This window comes from Apodemus sylvaticus, chromosome 8 (assembly GCF_947179515.1).
Source record: "Apodemus sylvaticus chromosome 8, mApoSyl1.1, whole genome shotgun sequence".
Lineage (NCBI taxonomy): Eukaryota > Metazoa > Chordata > Mammalia > Rodentia > Muridae > Apodemus > Apodemus sylvaticus.
Window position 1 is genome coordinate 91686976 of NC_067479.1, and position 27219 is coordinate 91714194.

The 27219-nt window shown below is 41.5% G+C and overlaps 1 protein-coding gene across 1 annotated transcript in view; it reads left to right on the forward strand.

The window, feature by feature from the left end:
• Erc2 (ELKS/RAB6-interacting/CAST family member 2) overlaps positions 1–27219 on the forward strand; it is an 841184-nt gene that overhangs the window by 479160 nt on the left and 334805 nt on the right. The window contains 1 exon segment of the mRNA XM_052190312.1: positions 25796–25956. Within this exon segment, the coding sequence (XP_052046272.1) occupies positions 25796–25956 (161 nt within the window).

The following is a 27219-nucleotide window of genomic DNA, read 5'->3' on the forward strand; positions in this document are numbered from 1 at the left end:
AATGACTTATGTTTTGAACATTTGTAAATATAGTTTTCTTTGTGTGTTATACTGGTAATTGAACCCAGGGCCCACCTAGGCTAGATGAGGACCCTAGCACTAAGCTCTAGCTCTAGTCCCAGGTTTCTTTTGGACACTTGATTTATATCATCAGGGTATGTGCATAAGAGCTGGAGAGAGCAGTTGAGAAGTGAAGTCTGTTCGTTTGGCTCATGTCCTGGGACAGAGAGGGACGGGAGGAGGGCGGGAGGAAAGGATACCTGAGCACAGAGCCCGAGAGCATCACGCCTCGCACTATGCGGCGATAAGCTTTGGTTATTAGCGAATGGATTTCTAGGGAGCTTGAGAAAAAAATGGTAAATTCCCTACATTTAGTTCTTACAAACAATGTTACAAAGCAAAGCTTGTTAGAGATCATCAGATGCGAACCTCACAACCCAAGTTCAAATCCCAGTAGATAGCTGTGTGTGTCGGTGGGGAAGGGCTTAGCCTTTCCCTGGGTTATCTGTTCAAATATAAAATGTGGCAAGAAAAAAAAAGGAGGTGTGAGGAACACATGGGATTATACAGTTATTCATACTCCTTAATTTTTTAAGACTTATTTATTTTTATGTGGATGGCGTTTTGAGTATGTATATGTAAGTGAACTACGGCCATGCCTGGTGGCTGTGGAGGAAACCACTGAGTCCCCCTGACGCTGTAGTTTCAGATAGTTATGAGCCACCCTGTGGCTCATGGGAACCAAACCAGGATCCTCTGTGAGAATAGCAAGCACTCCTAAGAGCTGAGCCATCTCTCCAGTCCCAGTTAGTCACTCTCTTGACTGATGTTTCAATGCCTGGTATAGAGCAAAAACATACAAAACTGTTCATTTTTTTATTGGTGATGTACATGGGGGCATTGCTGTTAGAGCTTGGAAAAACTCTAGTATATATTTATACCATGTTAAACAGAGATGGAATCAAATATTTATGTTTCTACATATAAGTTTCATTAATTTTTTAATAGAATTTGCCTTTGTTTTACAGGACAATCATTGGATCAACCTAAAGATAGTGTATATAAAAAGGAAATGATCTGGATATATAGTTTGTATGTATAGAAGGGAGGGAAGGTCACCATAATCAGATGGATAAAATATCTCTAACACAGGAAGCCTTCTTAATACATATTTTAATGTCAATAATTATACTTTACCAAATGTATTCCTTATACACAGAAGCAAAAGCATATTTGATTTTTCTAAATTAAATTAAATATTAATATATAAGTTCCTTTTCATACTCCATGATTGGTGAAAAAAACCCAAACCATATATGTATATATATGTATGTGTGTGTGTGTGTGTGTGTATAAGGGTTCCTCTCAGTCAGTCTTGTAAGATGAAGAACTCCATAACATTTTACCTAGATTGCTTAGGAGCTGGACCATAGCCTGTGTGATCTTTGGTCCCAGTGGCTTCCCCTGAGGTGCTAACATGCCTCAGTGTGGCTGTATGAACCTGTGCCCTTCAAGCCAGTCTGAGGCTTTTTTATCTCCAGTCTTGGGGGAGAAACTCCTAGACAGTCAATCAATACTCCTGAGTTACCCCAAGGTAGAATCCTGCCTGCAGGCCCGCGTGTTCCTCATGTGTGTGCTCTGACAAGTTCACTCTTCGTAGCAAGAGTCTAGCTTTTGAGAATCAAAGGCTTTGCTGTCCTCTGCACTGAGAGAAGCAGAGCAACCAGACCTCCTTCCAGAGCAGAGGAGGAAACCCGGCTCTGAGTCTTGATTGCTGTGTACATGGCCCAGGCATGTAACTCAAGGCATCATTTTAAAAAAAGAAGCCAATTTGAAAGGCTTTAGGAGGAAGGCAGTTTAACAGAGTGGCTGAAATGGAAACACTGCATTAGACTGGCTACCGGTTCGCCGCTAACCCTCTGATTGCCTGTTTGACCTTGGGCAGTTAAACCATCTTATGCCTGAGCTATTAAGTGGAAGTGATACCAGGACAGGTTTCCTTCCCCTCTTTCCAGGCAAACATTGTCTGGTAAATGAATGCGAGTTGGCTCAACTTGGGATTCAGACTACTGACTTATCTGGCCTTATCTGGAATTGTATTTGGTAGTACTTCAGGCATCTCATCCCCTGGGGCTGTTCAGATGGTCCCAGAAGCAGGAAAAGAATCCCCTTCCACCGGGTACTGAGCTGTAGCCACAGCCCCTAGCAGGACATAGGAGCTGCAGGTGAAGGCTGAAGGCATTCTGAATGGTATGGGCAGAGCTGGGGAAGAGCTTAGCACATATCTCACTAGTGACACCATTTTACGGAAGAGGAAACAGGGGTCTAGCAAGAGTGAGAGAGGTGGAGAATGACAGGTCCAGTTCTCTATTCCTTTAGGACTTGAATTCCTTTCTCCACATCAGCAGCCCCACCCACCCTGCCATCACCTAATTCTAGTCTCCAATATCCCTTGCTCCTGGCCACCTCCCTTCCTCTTTGCCCTGCCCTGTGTCTACATATCTGGCTTCCACAACAGCCCTTGGCTTTCCAGGCATACTGTTCCATACCACAGTGGTTTCAGCTTTCCCTCTTGACAAAATCTTGTTCCTCTTTAAGAACAAGGTGTCAGTACTGGTTGCACATAATCGAGATGTAGCCCCTAGATTTTTTTTTTCTGAATCCAGATCTATTTTTGTTCTCTGTAATAGAAGTACCTCTCCAGTGATATCACAGGATAGTCAAGCTAGAAGTTTTGCATTGTTTGATAAACTTTTGTTAGCAATAGAATTTAGCCATACAGACAGTTCCCTCCTACCTAGGAATTAGCAGCCACAGAGGAGCCTGTCACTCCGCCTGCGGGGCCTCACTAGTCATTGCTTCGCCTGCCAGCATTTGACTTTGTAGCCCCTGCTTCACAACACCCTTGCAATGCTGTCGCTTCCAGGGAGCCTCATCTCTTGCCTTGCTTCTCTGATTGTATTGTCCCTGACACACTTAGGCTACTGCCTCTGCCACGTGTGGAGTGCTGGGACCCTGGGCTGTATCTTGTTAGTTTTAGCAAATAATACTTATCATTTATCAAGTGCTTACTAAGGGCAGGGCACAGGGCTGAGTGTTTCGTGGATATTTTAATCTCTAGGCCTCACTATGACCCTAAGTGAAGTGTATTCCTATCTCCAATCCACAAAAGCAGGAGCCCAGAGAGTCTAAGTGCTTTGCTCAAGGTCACACAGCTGGTAAGTGGCAGAGCAAGGCTTTGAGCCTTCATCACTCCTGTCCCAGAGCCTGGGTTTCCTCATGTTTTATACTGTTGTATGTCTCCATCACTTCCACTGCTATGGGTCAGGCAAGAATGAAATTCCCTACCTCCTTCTTGTAAGTGCTTATAGAATACATTTGACACCAAAGACACAGACCTCTGATGACCACCTCCCCCCAAGTCAAGGAAAAATTCTTGTACCTTAATTCCTACGGCAACACTTGGATGGATGACACTCTGTGATCTCTCAGCTAGCAAGGCCAGGCACCATAGTCAAAGTTGTATAGGGACAGGTTACTACTGTTATTAGTCTCCTTATGCATAGAGGACTTGTATATTCTCCCACATAGAAGCTGTTAGTTCATTGATAAATCCAGTGGATTATGCCTATTGGATGGATCTGAGAATGACTTCAGCCACTGACTCTTCCACATCCACTTGTGAGGGGCTACTCCCCGAGGTGTTGGGTCAAATCCTGGATGCAACCTGCATTGCAACAGTTACAAAGCCATGCTTGTATCTGCAGGAATTCTTCCACCAGGATGAAGATAGAGAGGCCAGAGTCCTTGCTGTAGTCTGGACAGTTGCGGTGGGCTGAATGCCATGCACTGTGCTGGGCTGCAGCACTGTCATGTTCAACCACGTCTGTCACCTGCTGAGGACGAGGCAAAGATTGGCTTCTTTTCCCAACCTCCCCTAAACACAGAACTACCTGTGAATCTGGTGCCTCCCCTGTGCTGAAAGATCACAGACCCTCTGTGTTGAAGGATACTTACTCTGTGAAAATGCATCCACTCTGCCTCCCCCGCTTGGGCAGGTCTTGATAGCTGTATCTCCAGATGGAAAGCCCTTTGGGAAGTGAATGTGACCAGGGGAACTTACAGAATGCAAAGCTGAACAAGCACGAGGTGCAGAAGGAATTCAGATGCAGTTTGTTGAGTTGTACCCCCAGAGTTTCAGATGCAGTACTAGATGCCAGAGAGGACAGAGATGGTGGCGTGAGAGTGTACCGCCTGAGAGGATATCAGGTGCTGATGTTTTCAATCATTGGCGTAGACGCAAAACCTTGTCGTTTCTGCTAGTTCTGGTTATGTGGTAACTGAATGCTAAGGGTGCCAGGCCTAAGGACAGGCATTTCAAAGGCAGAGTTGGTATAACAGATATGGAACAGAGGGTTCTGCAGGGAAGAAGGGATGATACATATAAAGAAATTGCTAAGCCATTTACAACAATGACACATGCTACCAAGGGAACAAAATGGGAGCTGATAGAAGAATAATGTACACAATACAAAAAAGATATGCATGAGATAAAGATATATAAAGATATGATAAATCAGTTGGCAGCTGATTTATCAAAGGAAACTGGAAGGGGCCTTTTGAAAGTGATGATGTTTACTTCAAGACTGGAGAATGAGATTATGCCATGTACTTGAAGAACATGAGAGGGGGAGGTTGGAAAGAGTATATAATAAAAAGTAGATTTCATAAGGGTCAAGGGCAGGGGTGAAGGCTTTGAGGAATGGCAAATGTGACCCAGGAGTTATCTGAGTCCCTGAGCAAGGGCTCAGGAACAGAAGATCCATGAACATGACCACTGTTAGCTGAAGCGAGGGGTTTGCATTTTATTTGCAAGTTGGTGGAAACTGTACTGATTCTTTAAGTTAGGTTTTGATTTTGGAAGTCGGTGATATGGGTGTAAAAGTTTCTTGATCTCCTTAGATGTAGGGTCTGACTCATTTTATTCAGATAGGATAGAAAAATGGGAGTGGGAGCTTATCCTCAGACTTCTCACAGGGCTAGGGTATAGCTCAGAAACATAGTGGGAAGAGCAGGCAGGGAGCTGGCGATGCACACATGGAATCCACACAGACCCTTTGCAGGAAGGGATGAGTCCTCTGTGAAAGTAGAGTCACATCTCCTTCCCACTTCCACTAGAAAACATGAAAATGTGAGTGTGCAACACGTCAACAACAACAGCTTTATTACTCTGCTTTTTAGCCCATACTTGGAGACAGGACCTAGGTGCCTATGTTTGGGCAGAAAACTTTTTCTCTGCTCACCGTTGCCCTTTTTTTTTTTTTTTTTTTTTTTTTTTTTAGATGCTTCTAGTGCCTAGCATACTTTCACTATTGTGGGAGCAAAGGTTCTCTGCTTCTAGGTGTCTCTATATTTTTATTTAATTTTTAATTTTTTTTATTTTCTATATTCTTTGTTTACATTCTGAATGCTTTCTCCTTTCCCGGATCCCTGCTCCTCATCGGTCTCATAAGCCCTCTTCCCTCTGCCCATTTCCCAATCACTCCCCTCCCATTTCCCTGTCCTGGTACTCCCCTACAATGGTGGATCAACTCTTTTCAGAACCAGGGCCCTCTCTTTCTCTCTTCTTGGGTATCATTTGATATGCTATTGTATCTTGAGAATTCAGAGCTTCTGGGTTAATTAATATCCACCTATCAGTGGATAACCACTTCTACATTAGTAGAAGCATCCAGATTGCAATAATATCCATGATTGCATTCCATGTGTATTCTTTTGTGATTGGGTTACCTCACTTAGGATGATATTTTCCAGTTCCAACCATTTGTCTAAGAATTTCATGAACTCATTGTTTTTAATTGCTGAGTAGTATTCCATTGTGTAAATATACCGCATTTTCTGTATCGATTCCTCCATTGAGGGACATCTGGGTTCTTTTCAGCTTCTGGCTATTATAAATAATGCTGCTATGAACATAGTGGAGCATGTGTCCTTATTGCATGCTGGGGAATCCTCTGGGTATATGCCCAGGAGAGGTATAGCAGGGTCCTCCGGAAGTGTCATGCCCAGATTTCTGAGGAACCACCAGACTGATTTCCAAAGTGGTTGTACCATCTTACAGCCCCACCAGCAGTGGAAGAATGTTCCTCTTTCTCCACATCCTTGCCAACACCTGCTGTCTCCTGAGTTTTTAACTGTAGCCATTCTGACTGGTGTGAGGTGAAATCTCAGGGTAGTTTTGATTTGCATTTCCTTAATGATTAATGATGTTGAACATTTCTTAAGGTGCGTCTCAGCCATCTGAAGTTCTTCAGGTGAAAATTCTTTATTTAGCTCTGTTCCCTATTTTTAATAGGGTTATTTGGTTCTCTAACTTCTTGAGGTTTTTGTATATATATGTATATATATGGTTGCCTTTTTAAAGGTCAGCGAAGTAGCCATCGTAAGTGTCATCTTAGCCCTAACCAAGTCACAGACTGAAGTGGGCATGTGGATCAATGGTCTCTCTAGTCTGGAGCAAAAGATGCCACCAGCCCAGCTGACTCTGTCCACACTGGTGGTCAAAGCGTCTTCCAGGGTTTACACAGCCATTCCCTCCAGTGGCACCATCCCCTGGGTCTTCCCTTTCTTGACTATAGAGTGGAGAGTTTTACATTAGTAGAAGCATCCAGATGAAGGCAGATTGGTGATGGTTTCTACAGCAGTGGGAATCCCTGCTTTTTTGATCAGGTCTGCTAGAGTTGAAGAGACGGAACTCTCTGGGCATTGGCTTCACAGCAAAGAAGCTGGCAAGGGAAGAAACGATTTGGATGTAATAAAACTAGGACTGCTCAGAGCCGAGATGAGAGCATTTCTACTACTTGGTATTCCGATGAAATGCAGTTTGGAAGTCACATCATCGAGTCTTACGTTTCTTTTGAGCTCCAGCTGTGTTTCCCATCAACGGCATTTTGATTTCATTAAGCTTGCACGGCCACCAGTAAAACTATAGACAGGTTCTACTTGTGTGTGTGTTTATTTTATCATCTTGCCTGTGGACACTGCAGCTATTAAAATATGATCTTCGTATCTTTTTTGGGAACCTTAATAAATGACTGGATCAGAGCAGGCATCTTGTGCCACCTCTGACTGGATCAGAGCAGGCATCTTGTGCCACCTCTGACTGTCCCTTGCTCCCAGGGCACACTTATGCCGGCACTCAATTTGTTACCCTGCATTAGAACATGTCCCTGTCACCTCTGAAACTGTCATATAGGCAAGGCCTTTAGAACCTGTGTTCTTTAAACACAAAGCGGGATTATGGATTAATCTCAGGCAGGGAAAGGGAAGTCCCAAGCACTGTATAACCTAACAAGTCAGACCAGGCTCTTGGCAAGTCCTTCCTGGACCGTCCTCTGCTCCTGCTGGCGACCTCGTGGAGGAGAGAGTAGATGTGTGTGTGAGCCTAGGCACGACTTCTTGAAAGATCAACATTTGTACACACTGGAGTCACCTTTTATACATAGTGCTACTGACATTAACCAGAGAAGTGGGCCTGACAGGCGGGCCCCAACGCCAGCGGGAGAGTGGCTCAGCTGGGCGTGCACGATTTATCTGAAGGAACTGGACCCAGGGTTAGTTACACAGCCTAAATTGTTGGTAGTCCAAAAGGAACTATTACTTAGAGAGAGGGTCTTTGAGGTTCCTGAGTGTGACCTACCAAATGTGGTATTTGTGTAAATACATGCATCGGTGTTACACATATTAAATACCAGGGCTGTTTCTCAAGTTGAACTCTGGATATCATGATTGGCTACAGCTACGTGTAACACTGAACATTCTTGAAGAAGGGACAGGAAACAGAATAAGGAATACTTTTAAACAAAGCCATTTATTTGAGAAGCTATAAAAGAGAGTAAAGGTCCCAGCTGAAGCAATCAGGTCTTGAGTGAATATTTGGCATTGAGGCAAGGAACTGAACTCTTTTTTATACTTGTCTAGAGACTACTTAATACTGGAGTGATATTTGATGCGGGATTAGGTTTAATCACTTTATATGGGACGAGACTATAATCTTGTATTGGTAACCAAAACACTGAATATATTTTTAATCTGGAGAGCCACTAGGAAGAAAAAAAATATACCTATTTCAAAAACAGAGTAAGAGGCACAAATCCCAAAGACTCCTCTAGGGAAAATATAGCTGTTTATATATGCAGTATTTAGTAAAGCCAGAGCTGAGGGTGTGAGTGTAAACTATGCTGTCCAGTAGAACCTTTCTACATAGTTGCATTTTTAATGAACAGACTGTTATCCATGAAGCCCTGGGGGACTTTGTTTCTGCCTAGATGAACAAAGACTACATCTGTACGCATGTGTCATCAGGAAGTGCTAGTTTCTGCTCTGAAGCACGAACACTGAGCAAGATGTATACTGTGGTCGATTTATAGAAAGAGCCTGAGCATGACCAGGTCTCCCAGTCTGTGCTGGGCTCCCCAGGGTCCAATCCATAGCATCTAGTAGGGGGTGTGGGATAATTCATGAGCAGAGCCAAGGAGAAAGTTCTCAGAACTGAGGATCAAAATTCTATTATCATTAGTGAAAATGGAGAGCAAGAAGGAGGAGTGTCCCTCCCTGGGGTCTTGGGAAGATGTCGAAGAACATCTTAGTGGCCTCTAAGATGGAAGATGGTCCAAGACCCACAGGTCTGCTGTTGTGATCCACTAAAAGGCAAGTGCTTCGGTGTGTGAGAGGCTTGGTCTCACTGCTGTGGTGAGAACTGTTGGATGGGCATCTTCTTCCCAGACTTTCTCTTTATGTTGTGATTTTTCCACCCCCCCAAAAAATTAACTAATTAAAAAGGTTTTTCCGTGTAGCAGTAACAGCTATGAGAAGAGGGAGCCATGTCACTGAGGGGGATATTGGGCCCCAGGGACCCATTTGGGTGGATTTCCTTCTACAGCAATGGGGTCAACCTAAAGCCTCTATAAAATATAAATAAGAGAGATGCTGAAGTGGAGGATTTCTTTGGGGCAGTTCGTGTCTAGGCTTTACTATTCTATCATTGATGAACTAACCAGTCCACACACCGAGAGTTTGAAGAATAAATTAAATTTGAGTATAAAGAAGTATTATGTAATTTTTGTCACTTAGCTGGGTGATAAGGATAAAGAAATCAGTATCTACTTGTCGCGTTTATATGTAGTATTCTATTACTCAGATTCCCTACTGTATTTAAAATGTGTCTACATTTGTGTGTGGCTGCTTGTTTTTATGAAAACAGAACACAGCAAGGGCATTTTGTCCCGTGGTTCTTAGGGCTTCATGTCTTGATTCTATAGGTGTCAAGTCCCTGATCTTGACTTCTTCCTGGAAATGTAGTCTGCCCCAAGAATGGAAGGCATTTACAACATGCTAACTTCCACTTAAGTCTTCTTAGCTATGACATTTTCAGGAAAGACTTTTCCTTGCCAGTATAGGATAGTTTAATTGTCCATCAATGACTGTGGTTTTTTTCCTCCCAAACATTGATTCCAGCTGTTTTATTATGGAAGCAATTCCTACTATGATACATAAACTTTGATGATTAAACATTTTGTTCTTATATAATTGCAAGTCCCATGTAGTCTTAAGAAACACTAGGACCCTGCTATACCACTCCTAGGCATATATCCAGAGGATTCTTCAGCATGCAATAAGGACACATGCTCCACTATGTTCATAGCAGCCCTATTTGTGGTAGCCAGAAGCTGGAAAGAACCTAGGTATCCTTCAACGGAGGAATGGATACAAAAAATGTGGTACATTTACACAATGGAGTACTATTCAGCCATTAGAAACAATGAATTCATGAAATTCTTAGACAAATGGATGGAGCTGGAGAACATCATACTAAGTGAGGTAACCCAGTCTCAAAAGATCAATCATGGTATGCACTCACTGATAAGTGGATATTAGCCTAGAAACTTTGAATACCCAGGACATAATCCACAAATTAAATGATGTCCAAAAAGAATGGAGGAGTGGCCCCTGGTTCTGGAAAGACTCAGTGCAAGAGTATAGGGGAATTCCAGAACAGGGAAATTGGAAGGGGTGGATGGAAGAATAGGGAGACGGAAGAGGGCTTATGGGACTTGCGGGGAGTGGGGACCCAGAAAAGGGGAAATCATTTGCAATGTAAATAAAAAATATATCAATAAAAAAAAAGAAACACTAGGGACAGATCTCATGCATCCTTTGTTTAATGACATCCCATAATCACACCTTGCAAAACTATGATAGTGCAGTATTACAACCAGTGCTGTTATTGACACAGTAAGGGAACAGAACTTTTTATGGCCTTTGGGTTTCTCCACCTTTCCCTTTATAACTTCATCTACCATGTTAGTTACCCATTTATATAATTTCATCATTTCACTAATGTTCTATTAATAGAATTGTGGAGTGATCTTTTGAGATTTTCTTTTTAAAAAAATCAACTTGATCTGCTTAAGAGTCACCTGAGGAGTGTATAACAGAACTCCTTCCTTTTCATTCTTCACTGACCACATATCTGTGGATATGTTACAGTTTGACTGATCTCCATCTGAAAATACCAGACATCTTTCTCAGCTTAGTGGCAGTAAGAACATTGCTGCTTTGAGCATTTCCCTTCTCTTTTGTGGAAAGCTATGGAGTAGTTTTCTTTGGTCTTTGCTGTATGTTTGTCCAGTTGCTTCAACACTGCTGAAAAAGCACCCTTTCAATGATTGCTTTTGTCAAACATCACTCAGGCAGGTTTGTGTGAACCTATTTCTGCATTCTCGATTCCTTTCCATCAATCTGCATCTCTATCCCTATGCAAGTACCTACCATACTGTCTTGTTTTTTTGTTTTTTTGTTTTTTTTTTGTTTTTTTTTCTTCGATGCAATAACATGAGGATTTCTTTATTCCAGAATTCTGTGTTCCACAGTCGTACCCCGCGCAGGGTTAGAGGACTGTGGACCACGAGTGCTGGATTGCGACGGCTTTTTTTTTTTTCCCATTTCAATGATTTTATTCAATGGTCTTTCATGTGTTCACAATATTGTACAACCTTCCCAAATGATGCGGCCCCACCCTTTTCCATCATCCTAGGCAGGAAGCCTGTACCTACTGCTAACTCTATTTTTTTTAATTAATTAATTTATTTATTTTTATTTACATTGCAAATGATTTCCCCTTTTCTGGGTCCCCACTCCCCGCAAGTCCCATAAGCCCTCTTCCGTCCCCCTATTCTTCCATCTACCCCTTCCTACTTCCCTGTTCTGGAATTCCCCTATACTCTTGCACTGAGTCTTTCCAGAACCAGGGCCTACTCCTCCATTCTTTTTGGACATCATTTAATTTGTGGATTATGTCCTGGGTATTCAAAGTTTCTAGGCTAATATCCACTTATCAGTGAGTGCATACCATGATTGATCTTTTGAGTCTGGGTTACCTCACTTAGTATGATGTTCTCTAGCTCCATCCATTTGTCTAAGAATTTCATGAATTCATTGTTTCTAATGGCTGAATAGTACTCCATTGTATAAATATACCACATTTTTTGTATCCATTCCTCCGTTGAAGGACACCTAGGTTCTTTCCAGCTTCTGGCTATTACAAATAGGGCTGCTATGAACATAGTGGAGCATGTGTCCTTATTGCATGCTGAAGAATCCTCTGGATATATGCCCAGTAGTGGTATAACAGGGTCCTCAGGAAGTGACATGCCCAGTTTTCTGAGGAACCGCCAGACTGATTTCCAAAGTGGTTGCACCATTTTGCAATCCCACCAGCAGTGGAGGAGTGTTCCTCTTTCTCCACATCCTCGCCAACACCTGCTGTCTCCTGAATTTTTGACCTTAGCCATTCTGACTGGTGTGAGGTGAAATCTCAGGGTTGTTTTGATTTGCATTTCCCTAATAATTAATGATGTTGAACATTTCTTAAGGTGTTTCTCAGCTCTCCAAAGTTCTTCATGTGAAAATTCTTTGTTTAGCTCCGTACCCCACTTTTTAATGGGGTTATTTGGATCTCTGGGTTCTACCTTCTTGAGTTCATTATATATATTAGATATTAGCCCTCTGTTGGATTTAGGGTTGGAGAAGATTCTTTCCCAGTCTGTTGGTTGACGTTTTGTCCTTTTGATGGTGTCCTTTGCCTTACAGAAACTTTGTAGTTTTATGAGGTCCCATTTGTCAATTCTTGATCTTAGAGCATAAGCTACATACTGTCTTGTTTAGAGCTCTGTTGAAAGCAGAGCTATTCCTTTATTTCTTTTTCTTTTTCTGGCTTAGTTGAGCTTCTCTGGAGCCTGGACTCCTCATTGAAACTTTACAATAAGCTTGCCTATGCCCATAATAAATCTTTCTAAAAGTACAATAGGAATTATATAAAAACTATAGATCAGTCTGGAGAAAAATAGCATCTTTATTGTATTTAGTTTTTAAATCTCAGGGACACTATATTTCTGCCTTTATTTAAATTGTATTGATTTGTTTCATCAGAATCTTGTGATTTTTTTTGTGCATAGATCCAGTAGTATTTAGTTCATTTTTAGCAGTTATAAATGGCATCTACCTCTACATTGTGTTTTTCACATATTTTTATTAGCATATAGAAATACAACTGGATTTTCGTGTTGCTCCTGGATCTTTGAAATTCTTCCCAATTCACTATGGAATTTCGGGAGACTGGGAGATTTGGGATTTTCTAGGCAACTGTGTCATATGCATGTAGGAACAGCTCTGCTTATTTTTCTGTTTTAGTTTTATAATTTTTTCTTGCCACATCTCAGAGGCTAGAACTGAAAGTAATGGACTGAAAAAGAGATGTAAGAGGTTACTGACCTCTTGGCCTTGTTCTTGGGGAAAACCACTTTCTATGAAGTATAATAACTGTAGATTTTCTTACAAGATTTAGCTCTTAGAAAAATACCTCCTTCTATTTTCTTCCATGGTTTGAAACACAGTTTTGTGTCTTTAGAGGGCAGAGAACTGAGCAGTGAATAGTGTCTTGGTCACGGGTTCAGTTGGTTCCATTTGATCAGTATTGCTAGGAAAGCTGTAATTGGCAGGATTCTAAGATGATCTTTGAGAGTCCCTCTCCCTGGGGTGTACATTCCATATGAAATAGGACAACCGCACTTGTGATCAGGTGGGTCCCGTAGCTCAGCTGACTTTAGAAATAGCATCATTCTTGGTGGACTTGGCCTTAGCATGCCAGTCCTGTAAAGGCACCAGGAACTTTCTGAATAAATTGAGTCGGAAGGTGAGAAGAGTCTGATGTGAGGGAGAGTCTCCATTGCCAGCTGTAAAGATCTGAGGGGGGCATGTGACTAGGAATGTAGTCAGTCTCTATGAGCTACAATGGCAAGAAAATAGTGATATCATACCTTCTTCTGCAAAAAAGTGAATTTTGTTTTACCATTATGATCTTGAAAAGGACCCCAGGCTCCAGATACAATCTCCAGTGACATGAAATAAAGGTTGTGCGACTAAATAGATCACCCAGTCATACTTTATCCAGGCTCCTGACTACATAATTCTGTGCAATCAAGTTTATGAAGTATTCAGTTAAGACATTTAGAAAAGAGCTAGGGTCGAAGAACACAGCTCACCAAAATGGATACAAGCCCATCTGCTAGCATGTCCTTGCATGTGTTTGTGTATGCCAGCCATATGCTAGGTATTGTATTCAGGTGTAGGGACACTAACCAAAATGAGCTGGGCTCTTTCTTTGTTCTTGAGGGGCCCAGGGTTTCCTCCCAGATCTCCCAGTTTATTATCTTTTAACAACTCCTCAGTGATATGTGTACTCAGAAGACTCACATTCTTCAGGTCTAGAGAGGCCCCATGCAATTCACCAGTAAATCTTTTGCTTTTTCTCAGCTTTAGTTTCTTATCTGCTTCTTTGGGAATACATGAGGATCCAATGGGATCTGGCACTCTGTATTATTTGAGTTAGGGGAGATCTAGATGACTCCCTTCCCCTTCTCCCTCTCAGTTTATCTCCCACAGTGATAGAGATCCTACATCATGGGTGAATATGCTGTATCAAACTGGAAGATGAAAGCATGCTTTGATTTTCCTGAAATCCATGTGTAAGGAGATGTAGAGAGAAGCCACTATTATTTCTCAAAGCAGATAGATATGGGCCTGAGAACAAGGAGCTGGGCTTAGATTCAAGCTTGATTTGGGCCGATTTAAATTTGTTAGCATTAACAGTATTTCCTCCCAAGCCCAGTCCACAGGGGATCCATCTCATTCTTCCCCTTTGGAAAGTACATATTACTTCCATTGGTTCATAAAGAAGTAGGGTTGTCTATAACCAGCACTCTCATTTGCTGGCTGTGAGTGAACAGAACAGGCTAATAAAGGTGGCCAGATGACAGGAACAAATGTCCTGACCATGTATTTTGAGAGCATCAGAGACAAAACAATATCAAAATCAGGCAAACACAAAATAAAACACTAAATCACATTATCAGACTGGTTGCTGAAAACCCAGTAAGTCTTGAGCTGGGAAGAAGGAGAAAGGAACAAGGCACATGGGCATTGGATGGCAGGTAGAGGAGGTAGGAATTCCTGCTGACAGTCACTAACACATGGGCACTCCCTGGTGAACCACATTGTAATCAGTATAAATCTAAGAGCTGTCAGCACCAGACACTCATACTCAGAAGCAGAGCAACTTAGAGGTCATTTTGGCCAAATCAGTAACCACCATAACTGCTGCTGCTGGGCCCTGTCCTGCTCTTCAGTCCTGCATTCTTCCCTTTCCCTTCTTTAGAGGCTGTGGTCTATTTACAACCTGTTTCCCCCCATGGCTGCAGCTACCTTATGCAGACAGTCATTGGCTGAAATGTCTTAAAATTACTCATTTCATTAACCGTGCCTCTTTATAGCAATAGGTACAAGGAAGATTATGATAAATTGCCTGAAACCTCTCATCTAGATGTCCAACCCAGGAGAATAGTTTAATACATTTCCTTCTGGTCTTTTTCTCTTAACATATACATTAAAATATCCTCACATAGTTATAACTGCAGTATACTTATTATTTATAAATCTTCTTGTCTTGCCTAAGTTTTATGTCTTTTCTTTTATTAAATTTTGTGACTTAGTACCTAATAGATAACTGGCATTCTAATAGTTGGGTGCCTATGATATTTTACTAATCTAGTTAGTTAATTCTTTGCAATGTTATCATATGTATGAGTACATAATTTCCTAATCTCATTGCTTTGGAAGTCAAACATACATAGGTGTTTTTAAATGTATGTATAATATATATGTATGTATATATATATATATATATACACACACATTTAATTTTATTATGATACTTAAAAACAACATTGTAATTAATACTTGTGACCACAAGTGTTAGTGTGTGCACTGTGGGAACAACTATTATTCTATCTGTAGGATAAGTAGCTAAAGTGGAAAAGCTGGACCAAATGGTAATTCCTTTTTTGCTTTTTCATTTTTTCTCACCAAAATGGTAATTCTTAAGTTTTATTGAATGTAAGAAAAATTAAAAAGGCTTTCCCTATGATCAGGAATATAAGCTTTCCACAAAGAGTGAATATTACCTTTGATCAAGGCAGTGAAATATGCCTCTTCTGATACTGTTCTTTCTGATGATCTAGGCATATGGTTATTTAGATTCAAATAAATGAAAATGAAAATCCAGTTCCTATGGTCTACTGACCCCCCAGGCCAAGTGCACTTTAGCCAGGCTGGCTGGCATCCCCGCTGCTGTGGGTTCTCCATTGGGTAGGGTGCTCCATTACCTCTCTCCATTCCTTCAGCTTCTTGTTTTGAACTTTGCCTCAGTAAGAGTAAAATATGAACAACACACATTTTGCAAATCTTTGACTTGGCTTGTTATAAGTTAAGCTTAAACCTTTCCACATTCCACTGAAGAAGGGCAGACATCTTCCTGAAACATGCTAAAGGATGGAAATACAAACCTTTGTCATCTTTTAATAGGCTGAAAACTAAATGCCAGCATTTACACAGACTCCTCCCTTCATAACCACTGCAGCCAATCACCTCAGCGTTACAGGGACACTCTGAGCAAGCAGGTAGGTTCTGTGCTCAGGGCCCTCCCACCCTCACCTGCAGGTATGCAGTGATTGGATGTTCTTAACAGATGGGGAGACTGGTGCATAGAGGGGCAAGTTCCCAGCAAGTTCCCAGCCCACACATGCTGGGGCACTCTTTATTAGGAGTTCAGCCGTCCAGTTTGGAACCTCTGCTCTCCAGTGCTCTCCATCCTGTGCCTAAAGAGTGTTAGAGATAATAACACTGCTGCAGAGCAGTGACACATAATACAGAGAATGTCCCTAAGAGCACCACAGCAAGCATGCCTGAAAGACTGAACCCTGGCTCCTGCCCAGGGCCTGGTGCCAGCTAGAGTGGAGCATGCCTGCGGCCATTTTGGAGGTTGGTACCTATCCTCTAGTACCCTCTGATTTAATGGTAGCTGTAAAGTCAGGAGAATATGTTTTGTTTATTTCTTTTCTACCTATTTATTGTCACGATATGTGATTTGGTTAATTACTCTGGCAAGAGAAAATACTAAATGTAGTTAAAATTGAGGTGCTGGACGTGGGTTTTGTTAGCAGATGAAGGTTGGGAGGCGATGGATTCAGCAGAGTTCTTTGATGCCTTCCTTCAACAAGGAGGAGGTGAATTACATGCATAATTTAGAGACAGTTGTCCAGTCCAGGTGGCGAGCAGCCTGGCCATCAGTCTCAACATTTTCCAAACAGTGTCACTCTAATGCTGCAGAGGGGAGGTGGGAGGGTGGGCCAGCTATGAATACCAGGTACTGGTCAGTAGTCCATGCTCCTAACAGATCTGGAGGCTCACAGCATTATTAGCTAAAAGTTGCTGATTCTCAGGAGGAGGGAATTAAGCCTGTACCATTATGTTCTCCCTCCCTCCCTCCCTCCCTCCCTCCCTCTCTCCCTCCCTCCCTCTTTCCTTCCATTTGTTTGTTTGGGTGTATATTCATGTTCATGGTGGGGTACATGTTTGTGTTTGTGAACATCAATGACACCTTGGGTCTTCTTCTCTGGGGCTGTCCACCCTACTGTTTTGAATGAAGTCTTTCGATAGAGTTTGTGGCTCTCTCCTTTGACTAGGCTGACTGGCCAGAAAGCCCCAGGGACTATGCACCCTGTGTCTGGCTCTTTATGTGGGTGCTGGAGACTGAGTATTGATCTAGGGTCTTCCAGCGTGCACAGCAAGCACCTTATATGGACTGAACTATCTCCTAGCCTTTCCCTAGCCTGATTTGTCTCCTTATGACCCAAATCAATTCCGAACCTTCAACAAGCTGGCAGAGTCCAGCTAGTGTCCCAGGTCAGGACTTAGTCCACGTTTCTTCTTAATTCAGGTTGTGGGGATTTCAATGCTGGGTATACACCAAGACACTAAGAACGGAACAAAGACAAGAAAGGGGTCGATGGCAGGGCATAACATAGACAAGCCACTCTGCTTTGGAAACACTGTGTGAAGAATGTCTTTTTTTTCTAGATAAGTAGATTCTTACCCAGTCTTCTTACCAACATCTAACTGGCATACAGTATAAAGGCGGAAAGGTTTTGTCAAAATATCATGGTAGTAAGCAGTTGCTAAGCACAGGAGACCACCATGCCTAGGGAAGCTATCCCAGGATAGATCTCAGAGCAGTGTTCTTGGCAGAGAACAGAGAAGCTGGCTTTCAGATCTTTAGTTAAACAGTACATATATATGTGCAAGTTTACGTTGATGCATGTTAACAACCTAACCTAATGTCCTAAACCTCTTTAAAATGTATTCTTTTATTGCTCTATCATTCAGGTTCAAAGATCCTTGTAGAAGTTGTCTTTAGACATCTCTCTGCTGATGGCTTTATCTTTACTAAAGTGTATGGACTTAGGAAAAATTCAAATGAAACCAAATAGTCTTGATGCTGTAACCATTTCATAGTCTGCAACACAGAAAGACCAATACACTAAAATTTCAAACTGCAGTTAATAGTTTAGGGTTTGGGGGTTTCCCCATCCAGACCCTCGGGGCTGGAGAGATAGTTCAGTTGGTAAAGTAGTTTTCATGTAAGCATGAGGACTTGCATTTGGATCCTCAAGAGCTGGCATGTACTTTCATCCCAGCACTGGGGAGACTGAGGCAGGAGGATTCTTAAATGTCACTGACCAACCAGCCTAGCCAGATAGATCAAATCAGTGAGGGAAGCTGCCTTAAAGGGTAAAGTGGAGCAAGTCAGGGAGCCAGCACTGACCCCAGGGCTGGCAGGAAGACCCTGGAGGCTCTGCAGCCCCTCCAGTCCCTTGTATCTCTTAGCATTTGCCTTTCATGGTCATTTTTGAAATCTCAACTCTAATTATTGTCTTTAATTCTTAACCTTCCTGCCAGCCAAGACCTCCTGAGAACAATCTTTTCTTTCTTTTTCTTTTCTATATTCTTTGTTTACATTCCAAATGATTTCCCCTTTCCTGGTTCCTCCCTCCCCATAAGTCCCATAAGCCCTCTTCCCTCCACCTGTTCCCCAATCAACCCCTTCCCACTTCTCTGTCCTGGTAATCCCCTACAATGCTGCAACAAGCCTTTCGAGGACCAGGGCCCTCTCCTTCCGTCTTCTTGGGAATGATTTGATATGTGAGTTGTGTCTTGGGTATTCAGAGCTTCTGGGCTAATATCCACTTATCAGTGACTACATTCCATGTGTGTTCTTTTGTGAATGAGTTACCTCACTTAGGATGATATATTCCAGTTCCAACCATTTGCCTAAGAATTTCATGAATTCATTGTTTTTAATTGCTGAGTAGTATTCCATTGTGTAAATATACCACATTTTCTGTATCCATTCCTCCATTGAGGGACAAGAATTTTCACATGAAGAACTTCGAATGGCTGAGAAGCACCTTAAGAAATGTTCAGCGTCATTAGTCATTAGGGAAATGCAAATCAAAACAACCTTGAGATTTCACCTCACACCAGTCAGAATGGCTAAGATTAAAAACTCAGGAGACAGCAGATGGATATCTGAGTTCAAGACCAACCTCTTCTACAGAGCAAGTTCTAGGACAGCCAGGGTTACACAAAGAAACCCTGTCTCAAAAAATCAAACAACCAAACAAACAGAAACAACCCAACAACAGCACCAACTAACCAACCAACCAGAAAACAAAAAAACAACACCAAAAGCTTTAAAAAAAAATGATACGTAAAATCACAGTGATCCTCTCTAGATCCAAACAATACTTGATCCAGCTCTGAAGAATTCTAGCTTTTGATCAATTAAAATTGATGTGTAACTTCTTGAGTTCTTTATATATATTGGATATTAGCCCTCTATCTGATGTAGGATTGGTGAAGATCTTTTCCCAATTTGTTGGTTGCCGATTTGTCCTCTTGATGGTGTCCTTTGCCTTACAGAACAACCCTATTAAAAAATGGGGTACAGAGTTAAACAAAGAATTCTCACCTGAAGAACTTCGGATGGCGAAGAAGCATCTTAAAAAATGCTCAACTTCATTAGTCATTAGGGAAATGCAAATCAAAACAACCCTAAGATTTCATCTTACACCAGTCAGAATGGCTAAGATTAAAAATTCAGGAGACAGCAGGTGTTGGAGAGGGTGTGGAGAAAGAGGAACACTCCTCCACTGCTGGTGGGGTTGCAAATTGGTACAACCACTCTGGAAATCAGTCTGGCAGTTCCTCCGAAAACTGGGCACCTCACTTCCAGAAGATCCTGCTATACCACTCCTGGGCATATACCCAGAGGATTCCCCACCATGTAATAAGGATACATGCTCTACTATGTTCATAGCATAGTATTTATTTCATAGCACCTATTTATAATTGCCAGATGCTGGAAAGAACCCAGGTATCCCTCAACAGAAGAGTGGATGAAAAAAATGTGGTATATCTACACAATGGAGTACTATTCAGCCATTAGAAACAATGAATTCATGAAATTCTTAGGCAAATGGATGGAGCTAGAGAACATCATACTAAGTGAGGTAACCCAGACTCAAAAGGTGAATCATGGTATGCACTCACTAATAAGTGGTTATTAACCTAGAAAACTGGAATACCCAAAACATAATCCACACATCAAATGAGGTACAAGAAGAAAGGAGGAGTGGCCCCTGGTTCTGGAAAAACCAGAACGGGGAAGTGGGAAGGGGTGGGTGGGAGGACAGGGGAAGAGAAGGGGGCTTACAGGACTTTCGGGGAGTGGGGGGGGCTAGAAAAGGGGAAATCATTTGAAATGTAAATAAATTATATCGAATAAAAAAATTAAAAAAAAAAGACCCGATCTCAAAATAAATAAATAAATAAATAAATAAAAAATTGATGTGTAGACAGGGCCCTGAAAGATGGGTATCTTTGCTGAATAGAAAAGAATGAAGGACTATCTAGAAGTGTATGTTCATATGCCCAAGTGGCTGAGGACAGGTGACAGCAAGCCTGAAACCCTTGAATCAGTTATAAGCAAACTTAGAATGGGTCAGACATTCCCTGGGACTGTGTGAATAAGAGCCGTTACCCCTGTGGTGTCAAGTTGGAGCTATCTTCATTATCAACTAGATTTGATTTAGAACCATCTAGAGACTGAGACATAGTTCTGGGTGTACACACGAGGGTGTTGAGAGATTCACCAAAGAGAAAGGCCATTTGAGAGTGTGGTAGACACCATCTCATACACTAAGGGATAGGGTAGAATAGAAACAGAGAAAATGAGCTATGGACCAACACCCACCTCCTTCCAGGCCCATGATTGTACACAAGCCTCCTACTTCCTTCAGTACAACCATAAGTTTTATCCGCCACTGTATCATCTCAAACTGTGAGCTGAAATAAATGCTTTGTCCCTTAAGTTGCTTCTTTGGGAGTATTTGGTCCCAATAAGGAGGAGAGTGACGTAGTGATTTCTGACGAGGGTCTTTGAGCTAAGCAAGCTCTGTTACAAGCCCCATTTCACAGGTGAGGAACCTGAGGCCCCGAAATGCCATAATCCTTACTTAGTAACTGCTTGCTCTTGAATTGCATCTTAGCAGCCTGCTATGCTGGCTGTTGTGTGAAGAATGTACCAGATGTTTCCCGTCGTTTCCTGCTTGCCAATCCCTGCACTGAGAGCTCCTCATACATTGCTTCAGTCATACAACCCTAACTTGCTCAGGAGTTACCACCATTATCAATGAAGAGACTTGGTTGCTTTCCCAAGGTTCCTTAAATAATAAGTGTTGAAGTAGGAATTATTAATATAGAGACTAATCTGACTTCATAATTTATGTTTTAACCATTTGTGGTATTTGGATACCTTAATTTTTAAATTTAAGTTAAATCTTACATAGAATACTATGAATAAAACAGATAAGAGTAGATTTTTAGCTCCCTTTGAGTTGAGCATGATGGACTGACACCTGTGTTGATTCTCATTCCTTCAGTTCTACTAACCCATCAGCCCCCAGACACATTGGTGGAATCCTTGATATCTAAGGAACATTGTTGTGGGCACACTGCTGTGGATAATCAGAACCTCTTAGATCTCAGATATAGGCCAGTGACATTTCTTGAGAGATATTGATGATGTAGGTATGGTTCCCTGGCAACAGAAAGATTTGTTGTGACAATACTCCTTGAGGAACTTTGTTGAATGCCAGACTAGTTGAGATCAGTTCAAAGATATACACTCAAATGGCTGAAAATGGAAATCAGAAGGGAAGGCCAACTCGGCTTAGACTTGTAGAGAACTCTTGGGGTCCACTAGCAACTGTTTCTTCATTGCCCCCTCTTCCTCTCCAAGAGCTTAATCTTTCTGTAAAGCAAACAAAACCTCCCTCTAGCCCTAGCCTGAGACATTTCCCACTTTTTTTTTCCTAATATATTTTTCTGGCTTTTATTTTAGTCTACTCTTTTCTACCCCTTTCTAATTATGTTTCACAAAATCTTTCAGACCTAGCTGAAAAACGTGTTCTATTGTGGAGAGGCTGATCAGTTAAAGCCAGGTATTCATGGAGGGCGGGCTTACAGATGGAGGCTAGTGATGCAAACATATACATACGCATATACATGCACACACACACACACACACACACACACGTACACACACAGACAGATCGATACACATACATATCATATTGTTAGTTCTGTAATACAGAAGAGAGGGGAAGGGACTTAAGCTAGCAGGGTCAAAATGATGGACCCGTGGATCCAAAATGTGTTTGCAAAATAGAACTGTTGTTGGACTTGGTGATGAGTAGGGAATTAGAGAGAAGAGAAGAAAGAGGCACATGTGATTTTGAGGTTTTAAATATATGTGATTAGGAAAGGAAATGGTTAAGTGTTGGGCCTATATGGTAGGCATCCTAGGGAGTGGCAAATTGGAGCTGGATCAGGTAGTGTACTGATTTGGTTTAGGCAGGTGTTATATAGATCAAGAGTTGGTTGTAGGGCCTGCTCAATTTAAAGTGCTGTTAGAACATCCGTGTGGAAGTGACCATGGGTGGTTAAATATGTGTGAAGGCCAAGTGAACATAAGGAGCCAAGGACTGAAGAGACTTCTGATTAGCTGTGAATCCTCAGTCCATGCCTCAGTGTCTGTGCCCAGAGATGGGAAGATCTAAGCTCAGAATCACAGGGCAAAGGATTGAGGCTGAACATGATGAGGGATTTCCAAAAGAAATTGAAAAATAGGCTTTTAAGTGTCTTAGAGCATTTGAGCTCTTACTTAGAACATGGTGATTCATAAATAACAGAAATTTATTTCTCACTGTTTGGGGGACTGAGAGGTTGAAGACCACAGTACCAGATGCTCTGGTTCAGGAGAGGGCTGACTTTTTAGGTGGTATAGCATTGATTTCTTTCCATGCCCTTACGTGGTGGCAGAAGAAACAAGCTTCCTTGGTCTTGTTTAATCAAAGATTAATCATGAATTAGGATTCAGGATTATGTCTGCCCTCATGACCAAATCCTTTCCCAAGGCCTGTATTGCCTAATGCCATATCCTTGGGATTTAGGATTTGAGAATATGAATTGTGGATGGGGGTTATAAACCTCAGACCATAACACTAAGGAGAGTATAATGCTTAGGACACTGGAGAGGCTACAGAATTACTAATTTGCAAAAAAACAAAAACAAAAACAAAACCCTACTTTCAAAGATTATTTAATGACAAAGGGAAGTGCATTGATTATTTATGAGATAATATATTCATGTGTGTATATAAATAAAATTTCTATATGTATGTATATATGTATATGTATTGAGGTAGAAAATTACAACAACAAAATATATTAATTTCTAGGCAATAGGACTTGTGGGTGTCTTGACTAAAAATAATGTTATTAATTTTAAAGGAAAAGAGAACTTAAGTTTCCCTATCTGTAGCCTTCAGAATCTGTGGAGAACTGGAATATTTAAACCTGACCTAGGAAGCACTATGGCAGGGGAAATTCCAATTATTCTTTAGTGTTCGTGTTTGGAGAGTAAAGAGAGTAATTCACAGAACTCTAAAACATTAAACCTAGGGTAACCATGGCAATGCCCAGAAACATACTCTGAGACAGTGATTGCTTGCAGGTGGCTGCAGAAACTGTGGGTCAGAGGCCAGTGCCACAGTGGGCAGTACTTTTTGTCTAGGAACTCATAAATTGGGTTGGAGGGTTGTCATAGCCTGAAGTAGTGTTACTCTACTTGTAACATGGTGGGGAACATCAGTTTCACCGGATACTAGGAACGATGGATGCTGGGAACAAATGATATCTCTACCATTCAAACATTGGATTGCACCTCTTGGGTGTCCAGATTCAACATGTGGCATTGCTGAAACAATGAATCGATGCTATGAACTGTGACTGGTTAAGAGTTGTTTGGTTGGGTTATTGTTAAGGTAACTAGCTTCCATCTACCACAAGCAGACTAGTAGCAGAAGAACTAACAACCTGTAAACCTAGTTAAGTTTGATATTTCTGGGTGGGTCAACAGATTCAGACAGTTCAGCTTCAATTAATAAGAGTGAATAAGATATCCATCTTCCCTGGAATAAATAGTATGTTTGAAGTAAATAGCATTCATGGCTGGAAACAGGCTCTAGAGAACACGGGGGAGCCACACATATTCTAAATTCATCTGTGGAATGACTGCATTGTGGCAGTTTTGAAAAAAGCTTTATTTTATTTTAATTAAGTATGTGTATGTGTTTGTGTGTGTGTGTGTGTGTAGGTATATGCACACAAGTATTTATGTTGACAGAGGCCAGAAGCTGTATGGAGTCACAAGCAGTTGTGAGCTGCCTGAAGTGGATGCTGGAAACTGAACTGGAGTCCTCTGCAAGAGCAGTGCATGTTCTGAACTACTGCACTGTCTTTCCATCATGTGATATCTTTCTGAAATATTGCTATAGAATCATAAATCTAAGAAGGAATAGGCTTCTTTTGATGTCTTGCTTTTCAGAAGGGCTCCTAGTTATATTTGTTGATCTTCATGTGAAGCTAAAAACAATAATTGCCCTTTAGATTTTATGTATTTGTAAATACCAGTTAAACATATAAGATTCTAAGAGTTTTGTAGATTATCCTTTATATTCTGTGCTCTTTAAAACATTTTAGTTTTAGCTTTGATTTACAAGGTCATTAAGTTTCCCCCTTTTTATCAGGGCAAAATGGAAGGTGCTCTGAACCTTAAAAGCTTGTAATTTACCTTGGACATGAACTTTAATGCTTATTCTGAATGAAGTCCATGTAAAACTGCAGAAATTGTGTAGAAAGTCTATGAATCGGGACCTAACATGTCATTGACACATCATGAAGGGTTTTCTGTTCACGTTAGTGATGGATGGGCACATGCTGCCAAGTTCAACTGGAGGGAGAGTCTTAGAAATCCACACATCAGCTCTGGAATCTAGAAACTTCCTGGAGCATGATTTTTGAATCAGCAGGGTGCATGTAGACTGTATATGTACAGGGAATGACATTTTACCAACTTTCTTCATGGAAGTCTCTAGAACATGACCATAAACACCAAGCCTCTTTGTTGTGTGTTAGATTTAAAAGCCCCCAATGGTTTGGAGAGGGTTAGACCTTGTCTCAGAGATCTTTGGTTCAATTTGAGGTGGGGGGGGACCTGGCTGAAACCCTAGATATTTGATAGTCTGGCTTATTTCTATGGTGTATTAGCACTCTATAAAAGTTACATGTCATTTATTTCAAGTTTAGAACCCTCTCAAACTTCAGGGGCAAACCAACCTTGATCCCTTTGTGGCTGGAATTCTGTTTACCTTTGGCCAAAGCCTGTTTCCTGATTGTAAGTCAGGGAAGTGAGGCGAGAAAGGCTCCCGAGGCTCTGTGGACATCAAATACCTTTGGCCAAACAAGGTTTTGTTAGGTTAAAACATGAATGAATCTTAAACACTTGATTAGCTTTCTGTCAGAGCACTCTGGAGGCCTAAACACAAAAGTACCAGCCAAAGTGTATCTGAGTCTTATTTTCCTGTAGCCAAGAAGGAGTACCTGAGATTATTAACCACAGGTTCCAACTGGGTCCAGCACTCCTTTCTAATAGACATGTTAAATAGTTTCTGTAAAGATCATTGGTCAATGCAGTTGAATAGACCTTGGGGAGCTGGGGGCTTTCTTGCGTTTGAAAGCTGTGTTTTCACCAGAGACGGAGAACAAATGAGCTCTATTTGTGTGTAGTTGCGGAAGTCCCGTTGTCCCTCTGTGTCTCTCAGACCAAGATGGTCTGAGTAAAGGAGAGATGACATGTGACCTTCCATGTGCCTTTCAGATTGAAGAGCTGATGAATGCCTTGGAGAAAACCAGGCAGGAACTGGATGCCACCAAAGCACGCCTCGCCTCTACCCAGCAGTCTCTGGCTGAAAAAGAAGCACACCTGGCCAACCTCCGGATTGAGAGGAGGAAACAGCTAGAAGAGATCTTGGAGATGAAGTGAGTACCCGTTTTTTGCTCCCCTGGTCCTCTGTCACCTCACTTTGGTGATAGGAAAAGAGAGGGGCTAGAAACAAGGGGGGAAAAAAGCAGAGAAAATGGGTGAATTTTGAGGTATGTCTAATTTTTTAAATTAGTACTTTGGCGGCTCATTGTGCACCTTTTCCAACATCTCTTGCATCGAGACTGTACACCGAGCGTTGGAGTGAGGCATGTCTGTGTTCTGTGAATGGCACTGCATTCACAGATCTGTTGCTGAGGTCTGAGGCCTTGTTAAGCACCATGGTAATCTGAGTGCTGCTTGCAGTCAGTGGGAGCTTTGCTGAGGAACCTTGCTGATTGCTGTCCTCCGTCTTGTTCAGTGCCTGGCTTGTATTGGTTTTCATAGTGTCAAGGAAGCAGAACTCAGATTTGGTAGATTGATTAAATGGAGGCTGGACTCTCCTTCCCCAGCATGCACACCTTGGTTCAGGTGGAAGGGGACCGGTAAGTAAAAAGAGGTACTTTCTCTCTTGTAGTTAATAACATGGGTTTGGTGCTCTGAAGTAGTCCTTTCTGTGGCCCTGTGAGAAACCCACCTACGCCTACCCAGCCCCCTGTTTTTCTTTGCTAATTAAAGATCATCATGGAGAAGAATAGGAAGGACAATTGTTAAATGATTTGAATAATAATCACAGTGGATTTATTCCTAAGGAACTTGTCAAGAAATAGCATTTCTATAAATACTTAAATTAAACAACCAGTAAGATATAATTTAAATCTTGCTCCCTCCCATAATAAGGGGAAGCATACATAATTGTAGCATCTTAAGCCAGTAACACAGACTTTGAAATTGGTGGCTAGGTATGGAAGAGTGACCTCATGGTGACCCAGCAAGTCTTACACATGGTTAGCATTAAACCGAGAAAGCTTAGATCATGGAAAATATGGAATGAAATATTTTGAAGGGTTTAATAAATGAGAATAAAACTTTTATGTCTCTTCAACTACCTCAGTTTCTCCAAGACCAAAGAACGAGTAAGGTTTTTTTTTAACATATAAACTCATATAAACTAGCATTTTGTTTAATAAAAGATGATATAATAAAAAAAAGATATTATTATACACCATTTAGAAGCCAGAGAACTGAGACTCTGAGAGATTCAAATAATTTGCTTAAGGCCACCTGGCCAGGATTAAAGCAAAGTCTTCTATTTCAGGTTCCCTTTCTACTACCTCATTCTCCCATGGAGCCTTGTGTGCATTTTTACCAGGTCTGGAACT